Source organism: Gymnoscopelus microlampas, assembly GCF_963454915.1.
Source record: "Gymnoscopelus microlampas genome assembly, chromosome: 16".
NCBI lineage: Eukaryota > Metazoa > Chordata > Actinopteri > Myctophiformes > Myctophidae > Gymnoscopelus > Gymnoscopelus microlampas.
Window position 1 is genome coordinate 35,135,120 of NC_139953.1, and position 26,401 is coordinate 35,161,520.

The following is a 26,401-nucleotide window of genomic DNA, read 5'->3' on the forward strand; positions in this document are numbered from 1 at the left end:
CACAGTAACCACAACAAACCCACAGGGTTTACCCAGGGTGGTGTCGCACAACAGAGAGCCCCAGCTGACAACCACAATACCACTCTGTGAGTCACCCACACAAGCCCTAACCGATCGCTGACCACACCTCACTGTGGAGAGGTTGTTCTTTTGTAGGTCACCACATAAACAAAAGAACACAGGGAGCGTTACCTTTATACAACATCCGTTCACTAAAGAAGCCTATCAGGAACGGCAGAAACCGTGGTGTGTGAGGCATAATAGCGAGGTCACAATCAGCTAGATTGCATTATAAGCAGAGGCATAATGAGCTGTTGTTTGTTGCACACAAAAACATTTACCATGTTTCTTTAAAGGGACTTTTCACCCATACAACCTGTCAGTGTAACTGTATTTTGTCCCGGCCTTCAGTGTAATTGACTCTTTCAGACAACTAACTGTAGTCAATATAGAGATATTTCATTAGACATTTTCGTTCATTAGAACCTCATGCTCAATCCACAGAATGATAATGAGCACCACCAATCTACCTTGTTGCTCATAGTACTGATCTATACTCAATACTCACATGTTGGAAGAGTGCGCTCCAACATGGGACATAAAGAAAGGGATATTAGGATGAACTTGCCTTAGTAGTGATGATGATGGCATCAGGAGGATACTTTAACCATGTGCAGCCATCTGGATTCAAGCCCAAAATATGCAATTACCCTAAGCGGAATCCTGACCTGGGAGATATTAGGCTGGTTTATACAGGTACATTCATACCCATTTCACCTCCCCAGCACTGGGAAGCTGAATCCGGATGAACTCCTAATGTAACAACCTGGATTCGAACACAATTGCTCCCAAAACGTGAATCCCAACCTATAGGATATATTAGGATTTGGGGATGCACTGTTACAGTACATTCACCTCCCTATGGCCTCACCCCACTGGGAAACCCAAATCTCCAATGGAACCGCCTGGATTTGAACCCAGGTCTCTCCCATGGGAACCCAAACATCCACCGCTTATTCCAAAGAAGAATCCCCTCTTGACCAACTCAGATATTAGGCTTCTGGTCTTCAAGCAGGGCTACCCTGCTACACATGTTGGACTAAAAAATACCCCCCCCCCTCCTATCATTTGAGTTCTGAGGATATGTGTAAGATTATGTGCAGAAAAAATCAACCGTGTTTGGCGAAATGCTCTTTTTTCAAGATGCAAGATAATCTATTCCTTCCATCTTAACTCAAATCAACTTTACTGTCACATCACAGGCGTAAAAAAGCGAGTGAAATTCTTTGTCGTACAAGAGCTCCATCATTAGTTTAAAGCAAGGTGGAAAGAGTAGAGATAGAAAGAAACAGAAAAACAGGTCAGATATCATGAGCAGTGTGAAATACATACAGTACATAAGGTGCATGATATGCATATAAGGTGTGTGGTTAGAATAGAAGTGGGAGGAGGCAGTTAAACAGAAACATAATAAAAGAAACACAGTATGTAGGTGCATGGTTTAAGGAAAATATCAATAAAATGAGGCAGATAATTCAGCCTGTCCAAAACAGTAGTGGAAGAGGGTGTTAATTTAACTCGGAAGGTGTACACATGGAACCAAATGGACCCATAAGGGTCCATTTGGTTCCATTTGTACACTCTCTCTGAGTTGCAACACTGTTGATTGCATTCCTTCTTTACTCGATACTGAGGAAAGCAAGATAATATGACTCATGATCGTTTTTATGCTGTGTATTATTGTTCATGTTTGAGACAGTGGAAGCCGCACAGTGAAGAGCGATAGCCAGAGTTTATTGCTCCATGCCTTTTGGAGAGAAGCCATATTGGGAATGATTCATCATAAGTGTGCCTTTATATCTTTCCTTGGCTATTACAAATGTTTTGCCCTCCAGTGCTGATCTCAAAAATATAAAACATTAACAAATAATAAAAGAAGCAAACAGCATAAATAGGCTACAAAGAGTCCATATCCTTCATATACATTTTGGGGCCTGTTCTGTACTGTCAGGAAGGGTTTGGCTGGTCATTAACCATTAAAAGAAGCTGGAAAGTGTGTGTGTGTGTGTGTGTGTGTGTGTGTGTGTGTGTGTGTGTGTGTGTGTGTGTGTGTGTGTGTGTGTGTGTGTGGTTTTATTCCCCCGGGCACTGTGGACAGAAGCCGGCCAGCTCATTACGCCGGCTATAGGGAGGATTTTAATTGTTCATTCAGAACAAAGGCTTGGTCTCGGAGGCCGCTTCTGCACCACATCTTGTGTGTGTGGTGTGTGCATGTGCATGTGCGCGTGCGCGTGTGTGCGCGCCCCCGCATACTCATGTGCGTTTGTGCATGTTTGAGTGTGACTGTCTAATTTCTTGTCTGTCTCCGTTTTCTCTTGCTCTATTTGGCTGTGTGATATTGTTTATCTTTGTATCTCGTCTCTCTGTCTCTCTTCCACCATGGGTAAGTTGCTACATACATACACCTCCTCCTGCCATAAATAAAAGAACAGTGAGGGTGTACTGATACATTACAAATAATTAATCAAGAAAATGAGAGCTGTTTAATTCATTCACCTTTATACACAATGAGTGCTAATTTAACTCTGATAATGTACACATTGAACCTTTGGACCCGAAAGGGTCCAAAGGTGGTTACATTTGTACATCCCCAGAGTTACAAACGGATACATTAGGCCAACACTGAGGATTGTAGGAGGCGAGTTTATACCTGAGATGAACACGTGTGAGATATAATTAATGATGTACGATTAATGCTGAGTGTGTCCATATAACTTTATTGGACACGTCTTCTTCAAGTTATAGGACTGTTATTTTGCAGACAGGCCAGACCATTTAACCTCTGATGAGCATATGACTTCAGCACAGTGTAGGATAGATAAGGGCCTTGAAAAAATATTTGATTTTGGACCGGTCAATCAATAACGTTGCAGGCGAGAGCAGTAAAATGTCATTGCCTCAAAGGGACAGTTAAAAACCCATAATCGTTTCCCAGCCTCTGGCACCGTGCAGTGGGCATAAATTTAATGCTATCAAAACCTGGCCTCCTTCTAAGCATCTTAAATGGGGTGTATTGTAGTTTGTGTGAATATAAAGCTCCAGTGTTGGGTGAACACGCCCTCTGCTGGCTGAGCATAGTAAGAAGTGCAGTTTCTCTGCGGTTCCTTTGGTTCATAGCTAGACAGTGACACCCAGTGGACACACTACTTTACTACCACAAATACTGCTGTAGGGGTTTTAGTCATACATACATACGACGTACCCATATTCAATTCAATGTGGCTTTCTTGGCATTGGAAACATATGTTTACATGGCCAAAGCAAGTGTGAAATAGAACAATCTAATAAAAAAACAACTAATAAACAGTAGGCCTATTTACAATTCAAATAGAAGCAAGATATGTGTAAACAGAGTCGTGTCACATTTCACGTTTGTAACTCTGGGGGTGTACCCTTTTGGGTCCAAAGGTTTAATTTGTACATTATCAGAGTTAAATTAACACTTATTGTGTATAAAGGTCAAATTTCCAATCACACATGTAGCCTACATAACAAAACAAAAAATGTGCGTTTGCTGTTAAAAGTAGTTAAATATAGGCCTACCTTTAGGCCAAAATAATAATCTAAAAAAAAAGAAAATTCAATAAATGAGAAAACATCGCTTCCTCACTCCTTGCATATGCCAATGCCCATGACTAAGTTCAGATCAATGTGTCAACCCACTGAGGAGATAAATGGAAGAGAACAGATTAGAATAGTAGGAAGTTCAGGCTTCAATGTTTTTCAGGCTAAAGGCCCCTTACCTGAGAGAGAGACATTGTATAAAATTGTGCTGCAGATTAAACCTTTTCATGGATTTCATAGATAACTTCATAGACTTGTTTGACAGAAATATCAATACACAGTGTATATTTAATACACTGTTAACTTGACCTTTGGCTCTGTACTTGGTCTGCTCTTTTCCCCTTTACACCAAACCCCTTCACCGAAAACAGGTCTACAATAATCTACAAGCTCACATCGCGCATTGTGGGCTTGTGTTGTTATTTTCTGCAAATGTTCCTCCCAGTTCCTAGCACACAAGATTTGGTGGCCCCCCTGTAGTAACTCCAGGGTCTGATCCCTCAACCCCTGTTGAATACCCATGCTATATGTTGAATGCATTTACATATAGTGACACATACTATCCATATTATGTCTTGCACTGTCCCTCTGCATTACTGTACATATGCAGTCCTGTTGCTGCTGCCATACCATGCTGTTTTTGTATGTACTGTCAAACACAGTAAGTTGTCAATATGCAGGCTTTGCACCAAAGGTCCCGACACCAACTCCTGCCCATGCATTTATTGTACTGATTAACTGATTATAGAACACCAGTTGTCAGAATGACTTGGGTCAGGGGTGGGCAACCTTTTCGGGCATGTGATCATGATCAACGTTGCCTTTTTCAAGGCTGGAGAGACCTGTACCAGTGCCAGCCAAGCTGACAGTGAACATGTCCACCGCTTAGCTGCTAATCAGAATAATGCAAACACAGAACAAGTCAATCATTGAATATGAATAATGAGGCATATACATCAACATGAATTCAGACCATCTGTGGAGAACGGTTTTATGCACATTAAGAAATGAATGGATGCATTTGTTTGGGTTTTAAAAAATGTCTACTTCAGGGCTTCTATTGTGAAATGTCTTAAACATAATTTAAGCCATAAAATAATAATAACTAACTACACACACACACACACACACACACACACACACACACACACACACACACACACACACACACACACACACACACACACACACACACACACACACACACACACACACACACACACACACACACACACACACACACACACAATGAAAATAGCTAAAACAGCTGATCTGTTGTGCCGAAGTGCACAACACAACGCATAGCTTAGATGTGCAATTTTAACTATTTTAGTCAGATAACTCACAAATTGATTGAAAACATTTTATTTTTTATCAAATGTAAATACAGGTGTGAATATTATATTTGATCTTTGGTGTTCTGCTATACTGTACATTACTCCCTGCTCAGCACATTAGCAGACAACCATTTAAGAGCAGAGATAGTATAAATGTATTGGTTTGTTATACATAAGATACACTACTGAACAGTATAGTTCCCAAACTGTTTAGCTCAAGACCCCAAACATTTTTTTTATGTCTCTCTGGGAAATAGTGAAAATAGCCGATCTACAAGCTCACAACACGTCGCAATGCAAACTGCATGAGTGCTGCCTTATAGGCAGGGAAATAAGGAACCTTATGCCACAGAGGTGTTGTTATGTGGAGTATTGTGCGACATCTAGTGGCTGAATGTTGTCCATAGCAGTTGTTCTCAACCTTTTCTGGATAAGGGCCCACTTGAAAATCTTGAAAGTCCGGACTCTGGAATCATTAAACCGTGTGAAAGCTAGATTTGGGGCAGTTTTGGAAAGAGGTATTGAAGCGTGTTCATGGCTCTTCTTTTTGAGCGATACAGTCTCTCATTCAATGCAAAGTACTACATCGTTCGTATTCGTACTTATTATACTAAGGCTCGGTTATCTAGAATTTTTGAGAATGTATCGTCAGCCTGTGATAGAAACATGCTCCGGCAGACCTCATACATACATTTTGGCTTTGTCCGTCCCTCCACAATTATTGGAGAGAAATGTGTTACTCTGTCAGAGATATCGGGGGGAAATGAGGAATCATGTGCTGTTGGCGCATTGTTTGGGGTTTTCCCTTCTTTGCCTTCCCTCCATAAAGCTACAAAAGATGCTATGGCCTTTGTCACCTTATTGGCTAGGAGACTTATCTTGATGAAATGGAAATCTCCTGACTCTCCCTCCCATACTCATTGGGTGAGAGATATCCTATTTTTTCTTAAATTGGAGAAAATTAGACTGACCCTGAATGGTTTTGCCGAAATATTCTGGAAGGTATGGAGTCCTTTCTTCTAATATGAACGGAGGATAAACTTTTTTTTTCGTTATACAAGAAATGCTTCTGTCAAAATACAATAAACAAATGTTTAAAAAAAGAGAAAAAAATCTGTATGTACAATTGTTTTCTCACTCAACAGTAAACAAACCAACATACAGCATAAGTGTATACAGGGTATCTGCACATTTCTAAAGTGACAATTTAAGGACTTTTAAGACCCTTTTCTAAAACAAATATATTAAACAATGTCTAAAACAAATATATACAAAATAAGACCATTAATGTGTCGAAAGTAATCAACAAACTATACTATACAAAATGGTCAAATTGTCAAATATTACCTAAGAAAGAGGCAAAAATTAAATAGCCGATCTACATGCCCACAACACCTCGCAACGCAAAGATGTAGATCGGCTATTTTCATAGTAGTTATCCGTGGAACCATGTCAAACTAAATGTAATGCCTCAACGCCAACAATTCCAAGTGCTTGTCAGGGTCCCCAGTTCAAATATCATTATTTTGGGGGGTCACTGCCTGAAAAGGTTGAGAACCATTGCTCTTTCTATACAATAGTACATTTAACATCTATGATTGTGTTACCGTGTAGCCTACAGTACCTGTGCTAAACACACCAACGGGGTGAGACTCCCACAACAAATCAAATGTTTAAGCAAGGTGGCTGTCTTCCCAGCATGCCCAGAGGGAGTGGCGCTGCTGCCTGACCGGTCAACGTGATGGCATATGCCCTAATTAGGTAAATGGGAAGCCAAGTGTCACAGCTTCATGTTTAAGTGCCTGAACAAGCATGAATGATCTACATGGTAACATGCAAAGTCAGGGTCAGTGGACAGCCTACCCTAGCCCTAAGCTACGGATTTGTGTGTGTGTGTGTGTGTGTGTGTGTGTGTGTGTGTGTGTGTGTGTGTGTGTGTGTGTGTGTGTGCGTGCGTGCGTGCGTGCGTGCGTGCATGCGTGCGTGTGTTTAAGTGTATGCATTTGTTTGTGTCAAGTTGAGTCATGTCACGTAACAGGAGTTTCCATTGAAGGCAGATGACCGAACAAAAACAACAACATCATGATAAACAAAAGACTAAAATGAGAAACACATACTGCAATATAACTCAAAAGCAAAGTAGTAAGATTCAAAATAAAATAAATCAAATTTAAACACTATAAGAGGATATCATTACGAGTAAGAGTGCTTGACATACAAAAACCATAGACAACTTTAGACTGAAGTAAAAGCAAGAGAGAAAAGGTGGGTATTCTAAAGGTGATTTAAAATAGTCAATGGTGGGACAGGAGTAGGACTTAATGTCTCGGGGCAGTGTTACGTGCTGTGGGGCATGTTTTTATGATGTTTTGCATAGTAGTGTATATCTGTCTGTCATTAAATGTCAGACATTAAATGGCATTTCTTCCTTGGCCTAGTCTGAATGTGTGTGCAAAATTTCACGGAAATCGCACACTGCGTTCATGATTTGAGGAATTATGTTCAAAACTGACCTACAGTATACTGCAAACTTTGGAAGCCAATGTTAGCCAAGTAGGATGGAATATGAAATATCGGACACATCCATCTTGATCACATGACTATGGAGATACTGTGTACCAATTTGGAGGAGTAAAAAAGGTGTTTTACAAAACTCAGCCTCCTGGTGGCGCTCTAAAAGGCATATGTGAAAAATGCAGAGCAAAGGTATATATAGAGATATTGTGTACCAATTCGCAGAGAAAATCTGTAGGAGTAATATTAAAAACTTTGTTTTGCAAAAGTTGGCCTGATGGTGGCGCTATGACAGGCTGATCTGAAAAATGTGGGGAAGAGGTTCAGCTGTGGCATCCAGGGAGTGTGTGTGCGCAGTTTCACAGCGACCGGGCCAACGGTGGCGGAGATTAGCTGCTCACAGACAGAAGGACGGATGGACACACGGACGGACGGACAGGGGGCAAAACATACTCTCTCGCCATGCCTTTCGGCCTTTCTTTTCACTATCCCCAATCCGGTAAGGCAGTCAGTGTTCAGTCAAAGTGTCAAAGTCAAGTCAGAGGGGCAGGTGCTGGGCAATTGTTTGTGTGTGTGAGTGACAGGGAATGGTGTGTTGGCTGTTGCAGATTGTCCTACCTTCACTGGCAGGACAAGGAGAGATGTTGTCCAGAGTAGTGTTGAAGATCAGGTTCGAATCACTTGGTTAGCTTGCCATCATCTTATCATCTTCACAAATATTTCATAGCTCCTCATTAAGAGAACACATGGTCTGCGAAAAACCTGGCCTGTATGTAAAATAAAAGCCAATAGGAATTCCTTGTGAAATGACATGTAAAATGACAACCACATATAACAAAACATCTTAACAAAACCACTGAACATTACACTGTAAGTTAAACTTTTACTTTTCAAACAAAATTAAAATGTCAAATAAAACATTTCACTCACCAATTCAGCAATACGATTTCAGTGAGTGTTGACTCAGCAATCAGCATAGTGAGCCATTTTACTGATCATACATACTTCACCGCAGGCAACTCTTTAGATGCTATTCTTAATATCTGGCATCTAGTGTTGCAATAACAACCCTTGACAGCCCATTCATCCAAAAAGAACAAGTCTGATCTGATTGTATTAAACAACGTTAAACTCGCCAACATTGTAGTTGTACAGAAAGCTTGGATTATCCTCTTTGTATCTAAGTTTTAGTTTCATAAAAATCCACCGTTGTCATGTTATGAGCAACTTCCCGTCAATAAATTCCATGCAGTTGATTATTATTATCATTATTATATTATGTTATTTTCTAAGTGTTCGAGTTTGGAAGCGCTCGTTGGAAATCATTCAACAGTCCTGCGTACCACCTGTTTCGTGAGACTTGTTTTGTGAGACTAGGAAAAATAATCACCTGCACGGAATTTATTGACAGAAAGTTTCTCATCAGAACATCACAACGGTGGATTTTTATTAAACAAAAACATGGCAGATACAAAGAGGATAATCCAAGCTTTCCATACAGCTACAATGTTGGTGAGTTTAATGTTTAATACAATCAATCAGGTATGACTTTTCTGTTTGGATGAATGGGCTATCAAGGGTTAGTATTGCAACTCTAGATGCCAGATATTAAAAATAGCATTTAAGAGTTGCTTGCAGCGAACATATACCGTAAAGGTTGACCAAACGGCTAAGAATGTCCAAGAATGCATGTTGTTTTTGTTTTTTTTCAAAACTCTCTCCAAGCACCAACCTGTCAGTGCAATAATGTTTACAGTGTAGGAATGGGCAAAAATAGGCATATCAAAATAGTACTTGCAAGAAAAACACAAGCAAAAGGCCAAACATAATAGGCTACACCCTTCCATGAAGCGCCCTAGCAGCTCTCTTCATCTGGCTGTTTTGTAGCCTGCCAAAGTCAACCCACAACCTATCTTGATTATCAGACTGAAGCTGCAGTCCACCCAGAGAGTGGGCGGGGTCTATGGTCTGGAACCAGGCTACCTTTTAACTCTATGCAGGCTACCCATTATCTGCACTGTGTTTTAAAGCAGGTGGGCCATACCAAGAACACAGTCATTCGTATTAATCAACTTAAACAAGGCAAACTATGTCCCATACGTTATGTACAATTATATCATCAACTTTTTTTAAACCATTTCCATTTCATATTTCAGGCGCCACTTCACTCACACATTTAGGCCTACAATTAGAAAAACTACAAGATAAAACAGGAACAAACACCCCTCTCCTCTACAGTATTTGGCACCTCCCAATCAACAGGAGTATTGCCAGCACTACAGAGGAGAGACAGGTGACCAATCAATTGACTTTGTCCTACCTTTTCTTTTTTTTTCAACAAATGTGTGTTTAAAACCATTGCAAAGTCCATGTTCAAGAATTAATTCAGTAGTAGGCCTACAGATATTTTTGAGGAACATAAGTAGGCTACTACTGACACTACAAACAGTCACGTCCAAGCTGGCCAGCATAATTAATTGGAAGCAGCTGTAGTTAGATGTGTGTGTGTGTGTGTGTGTGTGTGTGTGTGTGTGTGTGTGTGTGTGTGTGTGTGTGTGTGTGTGTGTGTGTGTGTGCGCGTGTGCGCGTGTGCGTGCATTGTCCCTGTTGGTCTCTATAGGGCACGGGCTGCCCTGTGACACATACAAGGATTTGACAATTGTTTCTGTACAGACCTACAGCAGCTCCTGTGTCTGCTCCACACCATTCACCTTAGCCACAAGCAACATGCTATTGCTATGATCCTCATCCTCTAAGCCGCTGTTTCCCAAACAGTGGGTCGGGACCCATGTTTGGGTCGTGAGTAAATATTCCCTTTTTTTGTTTCCTGCATAAAAATAAGAAAAAAATATTTCAAAAGATTAAAAAGTGTTTAAACAAAAAAGAAATCATCACAATCCCAACATTTTTAAAAGGTATTTCATAAATGAAATAAAATAATCTAATCACTTCCATAATTTCCATGTTGTGAGCTTGTAGATCTGCTATTTTCACTAATTTGGGTCCCGGGCAAACGTCTAATTTCTCTTTTGGGTCGTGAGCTGAAAAGTTTGTGAACCACTGCCCTAGACCACCTATGAGGCAACAGGCAGCAATAGTAAAAGACAGACCATCTTTGGTTTTGAAGTGTATTTGGGGAACTGAGAGAAGTTGAGGATAACCAAAGCAGAATGTGGAATATAGCAGTCAGAGATCAATAATGTATTGTGTGGAGCATGTAGGGCTTTAAAAACTTTTGTAATCAATCCCGCATTTTACTGGTAACCAATGCAAGTGAGCCAGAACAGTTGTGAAGTGCTTTATTTTCTTTGTTCCAGTTAAAAGTCTCGCATTTTGAACCAGCTTTAAATTAGAAAGGGTTGAGTGTCATGAAACCCAAATACAGGTAATTACAGTGGTAATCACAGGAGTAAAAGCATGGATAACGGTTTTCTATGTTCTTATCAAGTAAAAACAGCTTACAATTCAAAGAGGAGTCCGAGAAGACATCATGTTTCCTAACAATAGATTTGCAGTCAGGGGACCAAGTACATTGGTTGAGCTGACGCTAGGAGGACCAAAGGGGGCCAAAAGAATTACCTCAAATTTCAGCTGCTATAATTTAGTTGAAAGAAGTTTCAACCAGCATTTTATGTCATCTTTCAAAGGTATTAGTAAAGAATTCACAGATTTACAGATCTCAGACCTATTCTTATTCTCATGTGTATTTTTATTCTGACTCATTTGTATTTGATCTTTTGTTTGTATCGTGTGTTGAATGTCACTCATTTGTGACAATAAACACACAAGCTGCAAGCAGTAGATATACCCTGCTACATTCGTGGATTCTGTATTTTTCATTGTGACATCTAAACCCTTGCCATGGCCAGTGATCTTTGAAATACCACACAATAAGTGACTGGTATATGCAATATGCAATAGAATAGGCCACGCCCGCCACGAACCCCCATTTTGATCTCATCTATATCTACGGTGTAAAGTCCTCGGCGTTAAGAGTGTACAAATTAAACCAAATGCATGGTTTCATTTGTACAATATTATATGTAACCAGAGTTACAGACCTGTAAGGGTCCATTTGGTTCCTACCAGTGACACACACACACACACACACACACACACACGCACATGCACACGCACACGCACACACACGCATGCCCTCCAATGCTAATGAAAAGTTGATCGACTCATCGCCTGCGATATCCCACACACCAAGTGATAAGAACACCTCCTGTTTCTATAGCAACACCCTGAGTTTAGAACATTCACCTCGTTCGCCTTGCAGCGAAAATCTTGCTGTGCACATTTCAAAAGAGCTAGAGCACTGCCTCACAGCTGTGGTGGAAAAAGTACTAAAATGTTTTACTTAAGTAAAAGTATTCTGCAATGTAGAAATACTCTGCTACAATTAAAAGTCCGGAATTCAAAATTTACTTGAGTAAAAGTTTTGATATCAAAATGTACTTAAGGTACCAAAAGTAGAAAGTACTCGTCATGCAGAACGTCCCATTTCACAAGTTATAAAATGTATTAAAATCTTTTGAAAATCTTTTCAATGTATATAGGGCTAAAGTGGGTAGGTTTTAATAATAATACAAATCTACAAAGTAACTAGTAACTAAAGTTTTCAAATAATAGCAGTGGAGTATAGAGGAGTGTGATGATATAGTAGTGTGTATAGGTTTAGTGATCTACAATGTGTTTTCTTCCTATTCCTGTCCTCTCCTCTTCCTGGTGGTCGCAAAAACACTGGGTTACACCCAGATGTCGCGAGACCGCTAATCTAATATATCCTACTATTTCAACTCACGTCGAGCAAGTGGTAACAGGGGGGCTCTGGAACTGCCACTCAGCTGTGGTGGAAGGCAAAGCTGCTTTCATCACAGCCTACGCATCCGTGCTCTCCCTTAAAGACGCACTGAAGTGACATTTTCGGTCATTTTATTTTGAAGGTTCAGCCCGAAACGTCGGCTCAACGACTCTAAACCAATCAGAAGGTCCCATCCCTTCAGGCTATGGGACGTTGGATCTCAATCACTTCAGCCGTGCTGGCACACGGCTAGTGTTTGTTTACAAGTGAGAGAGAGACGGCCAGTGAAGCACGTTTGCTACTACCTGGCTTATTTCTAACCTATAATGTTTTCAGATACATATTTTAGTGTGCAGATGAAGTTTAAAATGAGTAATACACTCATCTTCAATGAGATTCAAAACGGAGTATCTCTGTAATTAAAATCAGCTGTGTTTGAAGAACGTGCAGCTATGGGAATCAAACAGGTGCATGTAATCAAGATTCATTTATATTCGTGAAGGCTGTATTATGTCATCACGCAGCACGTTTTCGTTTACAGGAAGTAATTAAGATTGGCTTTTTAGGGACTTTAGATGTAAAAATACACAAAAATGTTTTTTTTTCATTTTTTTTGGCATCTATTGTAAGGTATGCCCATATGATGACCACGGATATGCTCTAAAAGTGTGAAAAACATATTTTTCATTTCACTACACCTTTAACTTCCTTGCCCTGACTGAGACTTGGATCCCACCAGAAAACACTGCTACACCCGCGGCTCTGTCAGATGTGTTCTCTTTCTCTCACACTCCCAGAGCCGTGCGGATAGGTGGTGGTGCTGGTCTGCTAATTTCCAGAAAATGGAAATACTCTCCTGTCTCACTGTCACAATTCTCTCCTAACTCTTTTGAATTTCACATGGTCACGGTTTCTCATCCAGTAAAGCTCACCATTGCAGTTGTTTATCGCCCACCGGGCCCTGCTGGTGGCTTCCTGGAGGAACTCGACCATCTAGTCTCTCACTTCCCGGTCGATGGCTCTGGAATCATCCTTCTGGGTGACTTCAACCTCCCGACCGAGAAGCAGCTAGACCCACTACTGTCGTTTCTCGCCGCCTTCGACCTAGTCCTTTCCCCATCTCCCCCTACCCACGAGAAGGGCAACCAACTGGACCTGATCTTCACCAGAGGCTGCTCTACTGCTAACCTGTCCGTCACTCCTCTTTCCAGTGAAAAGGGTAAGAAACTCTCTGATCACTACTTCATGTCTTACTCTCTCTCTCTCTCCTCTCCCCCCTCACAGCCCCTCCCTACCCACATGATTTCCTCACGTCGCAACCTTCGCTCACTACCCTCCTCTGATCTTTCCTCCTCTGTCCTCTCTGCTCTCCCTGCCCCTGAATCCTTTGCTCTTCTATCCCCTGACACCGCCACTGATCTTCTTTTCTCTACCCTATCCTCTTCTCTAGACCATCTCTGTCCCCTCACCACCAGGCCTGCACGCCAGACTCCACCTGCCCCCTGGTTGTCGGACTCAGTGCGTACTGAGAGACGGAGCTTGAGAGCGGCTGAGCGCAAATGGAGAAATGGCAACCTCCCGGAGGACCTTCTTACCTTCCAATCTCTCCTTTCTACTTTTTCCTCCTCTCTATCTGCTGCTAAAGCTGCTTTCTTCTGCACTAAAATTCAGGCTTCTGCTTCCAACCCTAAAAAACTCTTTCAAACTTTCTCCTCTCTCCTGCAACCACCACCCCCTCCGCCCTCCTCCTCCCTCCTCCCTGATGACTTCGCCAACTTCTTTGACAAGAAGGTGAACGATATCCGATCCTCCTTCACTAACCCTCCCCCGGCTGGTGCCCTGCGCACTATCCACACCTGTCTGCCTTCCATCCCTCCCTCCCTATCTTCACCTACTCCTTCTCCCTCCCCCTCACCCTCTCTATCCCACTTTTCCCCCCTCTCCCCTAACGAGGTCCTTCTCCTTGTTACCTCTAGTCGCCCCACCTCATGCTCCCTGGACCCGGTCCCATCCACTCTGCTGCAGTCCTCTGCACCTGAACTTCTTCCCTTCTTAACCCACCTTATTAACACCTCTCTGACATCTGGTTACTTTCCCTCTGCTTTCAAGACTGCCAGAGTCACCCCCCTCCTGAAGAAACCGTCACTTGACCCCTCTGAGATCAAGAACTACAGACCGGTTTCCCTTCTATCCTTCCTATCTAAAACTCTCGAACGTGCTGTCTTTAAAGGGTCTACACCATGAATTTTAACTTTTTCTTCATTTTTGTGTGTTTTTGGTCTCCCCCACCTCTCTTCTGTTCCAACAAATACCCGACTTCGAGCATGCAGGCTTTCATAGGCTATCTGTGGTTTTCATGTAAATTGGTCTGAAAACAGTCCGTCAGATTTGTTCCCCCACCCTACGTCACGTCTGGGAACAATTCCTCCCGTTTTTCAGTTCTAACCAAAAAAAAAAATCAAAAAAGAAAAAAAAAAATTTTTTTTTCATTTTTATTTTTTTATAAATTTTTTCTTATTTTTTTTTTTTACTTTTTCCACACAGAACCAGGACATGACATGCATACAAACTGGCTCAATAGCGCCCCGTGCCAAACAGGACAATGTGGTATTGCAGGTGAAAGTGCTTTATAAGCCAGAGAGAAGTTAGTTGGAATGAGTATACCTGAGGCTTGATTTAGGCTCAAACCTTTTGAAAAACGTTTGAGGGACATAAACAATATGATATCAAATATTATTATTATTTTTTAAATTCATGGTGTAACTCCTTTAAACAACTGTCCTCTTACCTCCACCAGAACAACCTCCTGGACTCCCACCAGTCTGGGTTCAAAGTGGGTCACTCGACCGAGACTGCCCTCCTGGCAGTGACGGAGTCGCTCCATACCGCTAGAGCGAACTCTCTCTCCTCCGTCCTGATACTCCTGGACCTGTCTGCAGCGTTCGACACAGTGAACCATCAGATCCTCCTCTCCACCCTCGAGGGGATGGGTGTCTCAGGCTCTGCACTCTCCCTGTTTGCATCCTACCTGACAGGTCGCTCCTACCAGGTGATGCTGGGAGGGTCTGTGTCAGAACCACACAGGCTCACTACTGGGGTTCCCCAAGGCTCGGTTCTGGGTCCTCTTCTCTTCTCTCTCTACACTACATCTCTTGGTGCTGTCATCCACTCCCATGGCTTTTCCTACCACTGCTATGCCGATGACACCCAGCTGATCCTCTCATTCCCCCCCCTCTGACACACAAGTGGAGGCACGCATTGCTGCTTGTCTGGCTGACATCTCGGAGTGGATGTCGACGAACCACCTGAAGCTCAACCTGGACAAGACCGAGCTGATGTTCATCCCAGGGAAGGGCTGTCCTCACCGAGACATGGCCATCACCATTGAGAACGCTGTGGTGACGTCAACTCGGACTGCGAAGAATCTGGGTGTGACCCTGGACGATCAACTGTCGTTCTCGGCTAACATCGCATCAGTGACACGGTCCTGCAGATTCCTCCTCTACAACATCAGGAGAATTCGTCCCTTCCTCACGGAGAAGGCAGCCCAGGTGCTCATCCAGGCTCTTGTCATCTCCCGCCTAGACTACTGCAACTCCCTCCTGGCTGGTGCTCCGGCATCTGTCATCAGACCTCTGGAGCTTGTTCAGAAAGCTGCGGCTCGTCTGGTGTTCAACCGCCCCAAGTTCTCTCACACAACTATCCTTCTCCGTTCTCTGCACTGGCTCCCCGTAGCGGCTCGCATTCAGTTTAAAACCCTGGTGCTAGCCTATAGGGCAGTGAAAGGAACAGCTCCTTCTTACCTCCGGGTTTTGGTCAATGCCCACACCCCTGCCCGACCACTCCGGTCTGCCACCTCGGGGCGACTGACTCCCTCGCCACTCAACGGTCCTTCTGGTCGATCGACACGGTCACGACTTTTTTCTGTTCTGGCCCCACAGTGGTGGAATGAACTTCCCACTGATGTCAGGACAGCAGAGTCACTGCCCATCTTTCGCCGCAGGCTGAAAACCCACCTCTTCAGGAAACACTACGCTTCCTCTTTGCCTGGCCTACTTGTTGTTAACTAGTTGTACGAACTCTTGTTTTAGTTTTGTATTGGTTTATTGGATCTTGTTTAGTCGATACACTTATTTGTCTGAGCTCGTGCTCATTTGATTTTGCTATTTTGTCTCATCTGTTTAAGAAAGTAGGTAGCTGATATATTGCACTTTTACCTTAGCGCTAGGTATACTCTTGGTTGCTTGTTTTTTGCAGGAAATGCACTTAAGACTTCTGGTGATTAGTAGTTTTCGTTCCCTACCTATGTTGAATACACTTATTGTAAGTCGCTTTGGATAAAAGCGTCTGCTAAATGACTGTAATGTAATGTAATGTAATGAGTAAAAGAATATCATTTGCCTCTGAGATGTAGTGGAGTAGAAGTAAAAGTACCGAAAATTGGAAATGCTCCAGTAAAGTAAAAATACCTCAATTGTAGTTATTTTTCACCACTGCTCATAGCTGTGGGATAAATTATGATTCCTTATCAAGAAATGACTTCAAGGTACATGCAGAGAACAACAAAAAAGAAAGAAAGAAAGATAATGCTACAGCTATTGTTTAAGTTTTTGTTTAAGGCTATTAGACAATGTTGACTGGAGACCCCCAGGGCTCTATACCTGTACTAGGCTCCCTTCTGTTTCTACTCTACACTAAATAGCCAATCTACACACAACGCGTTGCACGTTTTGAGCTTGTAGATTTGCTATTTTTGCCATTTAACTTATGATTCATTCTGTGTCAGGACACACTCAACAGAGAAGTGAAGAGAGAAAGGAAAGCAATGGCAGAGAGGAGGGATGTCATGCATCATTGAGCCAGCAGGTGTCACCCTGGTAGCTATCTTTTCCCATTATCCTTATTTCTTGTCTTTTCCAATTTAAGATGTTTTGTAAATCATGGGATTGGCCCAGACAGAGACACTATTTTTCAGTTCTGTGTCACCATGGAAAGAATTCTACAGATAACTTGACATTTGAGACATATACCGTACGTTTTATGATATATTTTCTTAGTCAAGACTGCTTCTTTGAACAGGTATTGTGTTAATTTATGCAATTAATAAGTGCAGTGGAATATCTAGAATTGACTTATGCTTTTAGGCAGTATACTGTATGCTTGCTGGTCGACTTCCTGACAGTGAGGTCACAGAGAACCCATATTAACAACTAAAGCAATTTATAAATGACTTCATCATACGCTGAATAGCAAAAATAGCAGATATTGCATTGCGACTCATTGTGAGCATTTACATCTACTATTTGTGCTATACTTATACATGTTATTATTAATATAACTTATTTTGGATGTTTTTATGTAATTGCTTTAAAAAAAAATCTTTGCCTATGATGGCATGCCCAAAATAGGGGTGCCAGGTTGAAAGTAGCTAACGACACTTTGTCTGAGGAGGACTGAATGTGTTACAGGATCACCCCAGGGGTGCGTTTTGTCACCTTTGTGGCTTGTGCTCCACCCAGCAATGACTGCCAGAGTATGTTTGAGTCAAGGTTCATAATGAAGTTAGCTGAGGATTTTGTGGGCCATCCTGGCCCAGTCTTAGATTCTGTTGATAAGGATGAGGCCGCACAACTCTTAGCCACGATGCAGAAAGTTTAATGAAATGAAACCAACGTTTCGACAAATATAGTCTTCCTCAGGGTTTAAAAAAAAACTGAGGAAGACTATATTTGTCGAAACGTTGGTTTCATTTCATTAAACTTTCTGCATCGTGGCTAAGAGTTGTGCGGCCTCATCGTTATCAACATTATTATCTGCCGTGGCCAGCACCTCATCAACACAGGTGTGCGCTCCATACTCTGTGTTTGCCAGTCTTAGATTCTGTCATCAAATGGTGTGATGTCACATACTTGCAACGTAGTTGTCTCTAAGACAAAAGAGATCAAATCTTACAGGGTTTTACTTGTCAATCTTAAAGTACAAGCAATGAAATCAATGTGACATGTTCTGCGAGACTGTGCTAACAACAATACACCAAGATAAGAATAGTAATAATACAGGATGTATTAAGATTTTAAAAAAAATGAAAGAAAAGTTGCAGGTACAGTATAACCACTTTATCAGATGAGAAAATAAAGTTGGCAATACCACAGCTAAACCACTTTAGCAGTCTTCATGTTTAATGCTGTGGAGACAGTAAGACGATATAGGTACTTGGGCACCATCCCGAATGACAGAAAGGCTTTTGATGCCAACACTGCGACTCCATCTGCAAGAAGGCCAATCAGAGACTGTCTTTCTGGAGAATGTTAATAGATCACGCTTGAAAATGTTTTATTCATGTTGTATTTATGTTTTCATTGATTTATGTATTCATTACTTATTTATTTTTATTTTTTGTATTGATGGTGTTGACTACTGTTGCAAATGAAACTGCCAGACAGGGACATTAAAGCCTATCCAATCCATTCCAATTTAAGTTTCTTATAACGTAAAAAAAATATATGTTTTTTTATTTTTTACAATTTATCTGCTGAGAAGAACTTTTCACCCCTTATGGCATTGGTTCTCAAAGTGGGGTCCGGGGACCCCCAGGGGTACTTGAGGGGGTTCCAGGGGGTCCCCAGCTAAATGATGGATAGGAACCAAATGGACCCTTTTGGGTCTGTAACTCTGAGAGTGTACAAATGGAACCAAATGGACCCTAACGGGTCCATTTGGTTCCATTTGTACACTCTCAGAGTTAAATTAACATTGATTTTACAATATGAATTGGGGTCCCAGAGACATACATGCCATTAAATGGGGGTCCGTAGCCTAATGCATGTCAAACTGGGGGTCCTTGAAATTAAAATGGTTGAGAATCACTGCTAGAGCCGTAAAAAACCTTCTCTTATGGGGGTCCCTGGCTTATCTTTTCAAATGGGGGTCCACGGGCTAATAAGTGTCAATTTGGGGGTCCTTGACATGAAAAAGTTTGAGAACCACTGCCGTATGGAATAGCAAAAGCATTATTATATATATTTACCAACAGAGGGAGCTGGAACTTGGACCAAATCTCAACGGCCGCCAACCTTGAGGGCAGGGAGCTGTCCATGGTACTGAACTGTAACAGTAGATCACTTGCATGGCTTGGCTTACACTGGACCGGAGGAAATTAATTGTGAGTACAATAAGCGCACACACACACACACACACACACACACACACACACACACACACACACACACACACACACACACACACACACACACACACACACACACGCATATATTAATATTTAATTAATTAATTAACTAACAAGCATTTGAATTTTTTTTCACTATAAAGTATGTTTATTAGAAAAGCATGGGAGTTGTACTCTGTCTTTAGTTTAGTCATAAATCACTTAAATTCTGTGTTAACAAACTGCATGAGACCCTACTGCAACATTCAGTATGTACTGTAGCAGCCTCACTTACCATTTACTATGACAAATATGGGCATTAAGAATTTAGTCATAAAAGTGTTAAAATAGCACACACTAAATGTTTTATATAGGTTGCATACTGTAAGTCCACTGCACTAACTAAATGTTTAATTAAGAAAAACTCTTGACCAGCTTGACCAGTGTGTGACAGTAGTATACACTGTACAATTCTGAGGTTTAATTTAACTCTGGAAATGTACAAATGGACCCTTGTACATTTCCAGAGTTAAATTAAACCTCAGGATCCTCAGTGCAGAGAGAGATCAGTTTGTGACCGGAGACTCATGGGTCAAATCCTAGCTATGAAAGTCTGGATAGGGGAAAGGGGAAAGTTTGCAAGCACAAAGTACCTAGCATTATAAGCATTCAACCCATCCAACTATGAGGAGCTAGGGCAGCTATTTAACAGCACCTAAGGAGCTGTTAGGAGTTCAATGTCTCGCTCACAGACATGAAGCCAGGTGGAGCTGGGATTGAAGTGGGAACCTTGTGATTCCCAGTGCTGTTGTTGCATGTGCAGGGTTGTTTTTGGTGGAGACTATTGCTGGGGTGTTGTTTCAGTCTCTGTGTTGTGCAGAGATAGAGTAGGTTGTTCAGATTTGCAACAGAGGTGGCCATAGTTGTTTACAGCTGGTAGACTATTACTATAGGGTTGTTTACATCCATCATGAAATTGGGAGAGTGGCTGCCCGAACATACCAATTATCCATAGAGCTTATACAATGTGTACTATCCACAGGTCTTGAGAGCTGCACAGAGAACAACCTTAAAACGCTACTATTTGAACACGCATTTGCAGATGTTACATGATTGTATTTCCATGTTTGTGTTGTTATTTGCTGTCCTGTTTGAGATTAATTGTACAGGCCTTTTCTGTCTAACTGTTTTAATGCCTTGTTGTTTATAATCTCACTGTATGTAAAGCACTTTGTGAGTTCTCTCTGTGAGAAGTGCTATATAAATGAAATTGACTTACTTACTTGCTTACTTACTTTAGTGTATAGCCACATTCACTCTTGTTTATGTACATTTGATTGTCCTTGCCAAAAACTGCCAGCGTTTTCATGGCCTCTGTGAGTTCTGTTGGGTTGCCTTCGAGTAAAACACTTGGCCCAGTTTCAAATAGCTCCAAGTAGGTAGAAATAAGGGTATCTGCAGGTTACTATGAGAGCCTGCAACTGTATGATAGTGAAGCAAGGTGTTGCTGAAAAACAGAATGCATGCTCAGCAAATCTTCCCCGGGTGAATAAAGATTTGTGCTCAGCTCAGCGACTCCTATAATTGTACCAAATGGAAGACTGGCTTTATCCTGACAAAAAGCATTATTGGGTTAAGTTGCAGTGATTCTGCATTAATGATGAACTATAGGCCTATACTCAATCCTGACATAGTTTGGGGCTTTTCCAAATCATTTGGATCCAGTGGAATTCCAATTACATGGGGACCTGAAAGCACATACTGTTAACAAGCGATACATTTAGGTTGTGTCTCAACCTGCTGAAGTTGTGATGTTGTATCTCCCCAATGATAACAACAGATTGGTTTGTGTGAAAATCAATGCACACAATATTCCATCACAGACTGAGTAGTCTGCAAAAAAACAAAATGTAGTGTTGGCGGTTTCTTCTGCATGGTCAGATGATGCAATGGTGTCTGTCTGTGTACTGTATTCTGGTCCACACCTCACATACCATGTCCCGCACTGAAAATAGCCAATCAACAAGCTCACATTGCATACAGCTTGTATATCTGCTATTTTCGATGGAAAGTATATGAATCAGGCTTACGGCTCGCTCTTGCATGATGTTCCTCATTGTGCTTAACCTACACTTTCCAATCAAAAATAAATGCATAGCCCAAACAGAAATAGATAAACGTAGGTATGGTCAAGCTTAATAACGTCCACTTCACACTGTTTATTTTGCCCTGCCACTGAGAACACCAGAAAACATGCCTCATCTGTGGTGGGTGGCACACGTGGCTTTGTGGTGCTGAGGCTGCATGGGTATAGTCTAGGACAGTGGTTCTCAAACTTTTTAATGTCAAGGACCCCCAAATTTATATGCATTTGGCCGCGGACCCCCATTAGTAAAGGTTTTGCCTGGGACCCACAGAAGAGAAGATTTATGTAAGAAAATTATCAAAATTATTCAAAATTTGTAATTTTCAATATTTTTCAATTTATTTCAACGCGCCGTGAGCTTGTAGATCTGCTATTTTTGAATAGCCAATATATAAATGAACAAAGTGGTTAAACTGATTGTGATGCTAGGTTAACTATTTTAGGGACCCCCTGGAACCCCCCCAAGGACCCCTGGGGGTCCCCGGACCCCACTTTGAGAACCAATGGTGTAGGAGGCTGCTGTCTGGTTCTAGGCAATGTCGTATTGCACTGGTGTGACCGTGTGACTGTCCTTGTACCTTTCGTTCTGTTGTAGCCTACTGTCACTGCACCACTTTCAATGTAATTCCCTTTGTGTGCATCCCCCATTGTGTGGGGGAAATAAGGTGTGTCTGATTGTGATGAACTTCTCGTCCACACAACCCACACTGGCAGTGTGGCACACGTTCAACAGCGCGCACACCACGGCATCATGAAAGGAACGCCACGCAGTGGTGTAAAAGTATTTTTTTGTTTTACTTAAGTAAAAGTATCAATACTGCAATGTAGAAATACTCTGTCACAAGTAAAAGTCTGGGATTACAAATGTACTTGTAAATATAATGTAGGCTACTCATTATATTATGCAGAATGTCCCATTTCACAAGTTTTCAAATGTAAAATGTACAGACATCTTTTAAAAATATCAGATCTACAAGCTCACAATGCGTTGCTTCGCAACGCTTTGTGAGCTTGTAGAAATGTGTAGCCTATATACTGTATAGGGCTGAAGTGGTTACTGTATGTTTTGTGATAATAATCAGAATCTACAAAGTTAAGTAACTAAAGCTTTCAAATAATTGTAGTGGAGTAAAAAGTAGTACAACATTTGCCTCTGAGATGCTGTGGAGTAGAAGTAAACCTACTGAATTTGGAAATACTCCAGTAAAGCAAAAAATACCTCAAAATCGTACTTATTATAAGTACCTACAGTACTTGAGTAGGCTACATGTACTTGGTTACGCTGACGCCACGTGTGGCCAATCCAAAGCGTCGCTGGGTTTGGTCAGAGGAGAGGAGCAGGTGGTTGTAGCTTCACGTTCAGGCTGTGATGACTCGCACTGCAGACAAGCAGCTCCGTGGTTGCATCGCCCGTATCCGTATGATGCCCCGCAATTACATACCTTCAAAAATGTAAGCGTCAAGTTCATCAATGCCGCTGGAGATCAGTAGGCAATAGACTCTAATCTAATAGACTCCCACTGTTCACAGTGTGTGTTTACGACGATGCAAAGACGGACAGTGGTGCAGCGGAGAGGTTAGTGGGGCTGGATGGATGAGGAGCGGACATTTACGCATTGATTTACCCCCCAACGGGCACCATCTACCCCGACGTGCACCTTTCCACCCCAACGGGCACCTTCTGCCCCCGAAGTGACACCTTGATCTCTACACCATCAATGGCCGCGAAGACGAGAAGACGCATATGATGTGTTTTTATCCGTTCAACATCCTCTCTCGGTTAAAGCCATCAACAGATTAAGGGCGTTGATGAGAGGTTCTTCATCATTAAAGAGGCTTTTCCCCATCACAGTCACGACGACCCAGGAGACCATTTCAAAATGAAATTTCCAATAGAGAATCCAAGAAAACCCGGGACCGCGGACCCACCAGGTTTGTGTTGGTCGTTACACCTTGTTGTTGCCTAGGCTATTTTCGTTAACAGCGGCTATATATGGACCCTGGCACCAAGCAACACCCCAGTCTATTATTATTGACCCAATCGATACTATAGCATGTAGACATGCCTTGCTATTTCCCCATTTCAAGTGCAAGGAATTGGTTAAAGTGCATCAAACTTGTGCATTAATTAATTCAGACCAGGTGTAAACATATGGTACGCCAGCATGAGTTGCATGGATGCGTTTCAATTTGGTGCAAGCTGGTGTCGGTGTTCAAACTGTCCTCTCTCCAGTTTCATCAGCCTATTCTACTGTGCAATATCTTCTTAACAGTCTGTTTAATTCTGTGGATGCCATAAAAAAACAAACAAACAAAAAAGCCTATTGTTGTTTCAGAATAGACAACCACAGAAGAGGTAACAATTAACGCATACTTTGTCTCTCTATGCATAATAGCAAAGAGGTGGTCAACATTCATGATTAGTTTAGTTAAGATCATATGTCTTCATTCTATGAATATCTGATCAGTAGGCTACTATAGTATAGCCTATAGTGCCTACACGACTTTCTGCCGCAGCCGTCTCACTTTGGTGCCCCACTGCCCCCCATACTGTTCACAACACGAGGTGAACACAATGTGTAGCCTTGATCCATGCCAAGACAACCAAACAATGGTTCTCACAAAAAACAACAAACAACAACAACACACTAAATGTTTATTGACCGCCACAATTGGTATGTCTTTAAATCAATTAGGGCAAAGGACAATCAATATGGAGATAATAGAAGCAGAAGGTAATTGTGAGATGCAGCAGTGATGTATTGTGCTATAGATTACCTCATCCACTGGCGGGGTAGAACCCCCCCCCCCCCCCCCCATAATCAGGCATGTGTGTCACGTCCTACCACATCATCACGCTTTTACTCAGCCGTTTCAGCCTGCATGTTGTAGGTGATTTATGCCCAGAGTCCATTTCACGACCTTCTAAGGAGAAATGCGAAGCTCAGTTTTTTATGTTTGCCACGTCAAGTGTCAGCCGTTGCCTGCCCTGCACACCCACCGCGCCATTAATTTGGAGGCGCGCTGTGTGTGTGTGTGTGTGTGTGTGTGTGTGTGTGTGTGTGTGTGTGTGTGTGTGTGTGTGTGTGCGTGTGCGCATCACAATGAATTGCACCTGTCAGAGCCAGTGTAAAAGGGATGTACAATCTTCTCCACATTGCTGCCGCCTGTGTTGCATAAATCAAATCGAGCTAATTAATTCCCATTGGCTCCCACATGTCTGGCCTTTGTGTGAAGAGATGTGACACAGAGTGGTCACGATTCTCTCACACATCATTGCGTAGGCTAATGATAATTAATTTACTGCATCTGAGATGAAGGAATTGGGTGTTGCTGGTGCTACAAACAACAGAATAAGGTAAAGGACATTTTGATTGATTGATTGAATACTTTATGAGCAGTTTGCAAAAGAAAGCACAGGAAAGTACAGTTCAATACAAGGTCTGCTGCTAAGAGGATTTAAACCCAAGAAAGCCTATATCTTGTTTCCATTGGGGTCCTTTGTACTCAATTCACATTAATGACATCAGAGCACTCATGAAGTGAATTGACATCCCTTGTTTGTGTGTGTGTGTGTGTGTGTGTGTGTGTGTGTGTGTGTGTGTGTGTGTGTCCACCCCTCCTCTTGTCCAGGTACCTCCTATATACATTATTATGAACACTACAAGCTTTAACCCATGCACTTACCTTAAGTAAAGCTTACTCTATGATCGTGCGTTGGTTCTAAGTTGCTCTGGATAATAGCGCTTACATGTAATGTAATGTTAGATTCTTTACATGTACAACAATGTTGCCATTTCTATGCTTTAGCGCTTTATAAGGTCACGTCCTCTGTGGGCTGGTGCTTTCATCGACGTTGGACATTGTCCAGTGTTTGTGGTTGGAGTGGCTGATGGAATGGTCTGGTCTGGTGGAGGATATTCCATCTCTCAGATAGCTGTGCTTAATAGCTTTTGGTAAAACACACAAAGACATTAGAGGTTCAGTCTCTTTTTTCCCGGCAGCCACTGCTGCTCCTGCACAACACTGCAGAATCCATCACTTTTCTTCCTCACACACACACACACACACACACACACACACACACACACACACACACACACACACACACACACACACACACACACACACACACACACACACACACACACACACACAGCCTCTCCTCTTCATCAGATATGCAGATTTAATCCTCCTGTGATGTCAAGGATATCTTCATTTCTTGTTCTTTCTTTCTTTCTTTTTTCGTTCTTTCTTTCTTTCTTTCTTTCTCTTCAATGAACAAATTCCACTGAAATGGGTTCTTCTTACTTGCGCCCATATGCTGCTGTTCACCTGTTGCACATCAGCTTGTTTGGTAGCAGTACGATTTCATTGCTTTGCACAGTCACCATTTATTTGTAGTGATAAAACACGGCAGTGAAGTGATAAAAGCACAGCATTGAAATGATGAGACGTTCAGTATAAAGTGCCGTCCATATTAAGTACTGTAACTATAGCTATAAGATTCAGCACTTTCACTGTTATAGCTGTGCTGTGGACTCCATGTGAGTTATGGGCCGTCCACACCAAGCAATGCGTGTGTGTGTGTGTGTGTATGTATATATATATATATATATATATATATATATATATATATATATATATATATATATATATATATATATTGTAGTTATAGTCATTGTTCTTAATGTGTACGGCCCTGTAGAATGAGAAACAAAACACTGAACATAACACTACAGGTGTGATAGAAAAACTGCAGCATATCAATAGCAGTTCACTTATCCTCCTTCGCTGCTGTGGCAGTC

The 26,401-nt window shown here is 41.8% G+C and overlaps 2 protein-coding genes across 2 annotated transcripts in view; both read left to right on the forward strand.

Annotated features, from left to right (window-relative positions):
* LOC311063661 (uncharacterized protein) overlaps window positions 1-26,401 on the forward strand; it is a 159,269-nt gene that overhangs the window by 36,780 nt on the left and 96,088 nt on the right. The gene's annotated exons all lie outside the window — the stretch shown is intronic.
* kcnk10a (potassium channel, subfamily K, member 10a) overlaps window positions 23,417-26,401 on the forward strand; it is a gene marked incomplete at its 3' end in the record, with an annotated part of 30,083 nt that continues 27,098 nt past the window's right edge. The window contains exon 1 of the mRNA XM_084083437.1: window positions 23,417-23,525. Coding sequence (XP_083939563.1) covers window positions 23,474-23,525 — 52 coding nt within the window. The 5' untranslated portion in view covers window positions 23,417-23,473. The remainder of the gene's footprint in view (window positions 23,526-26,401) is intronic.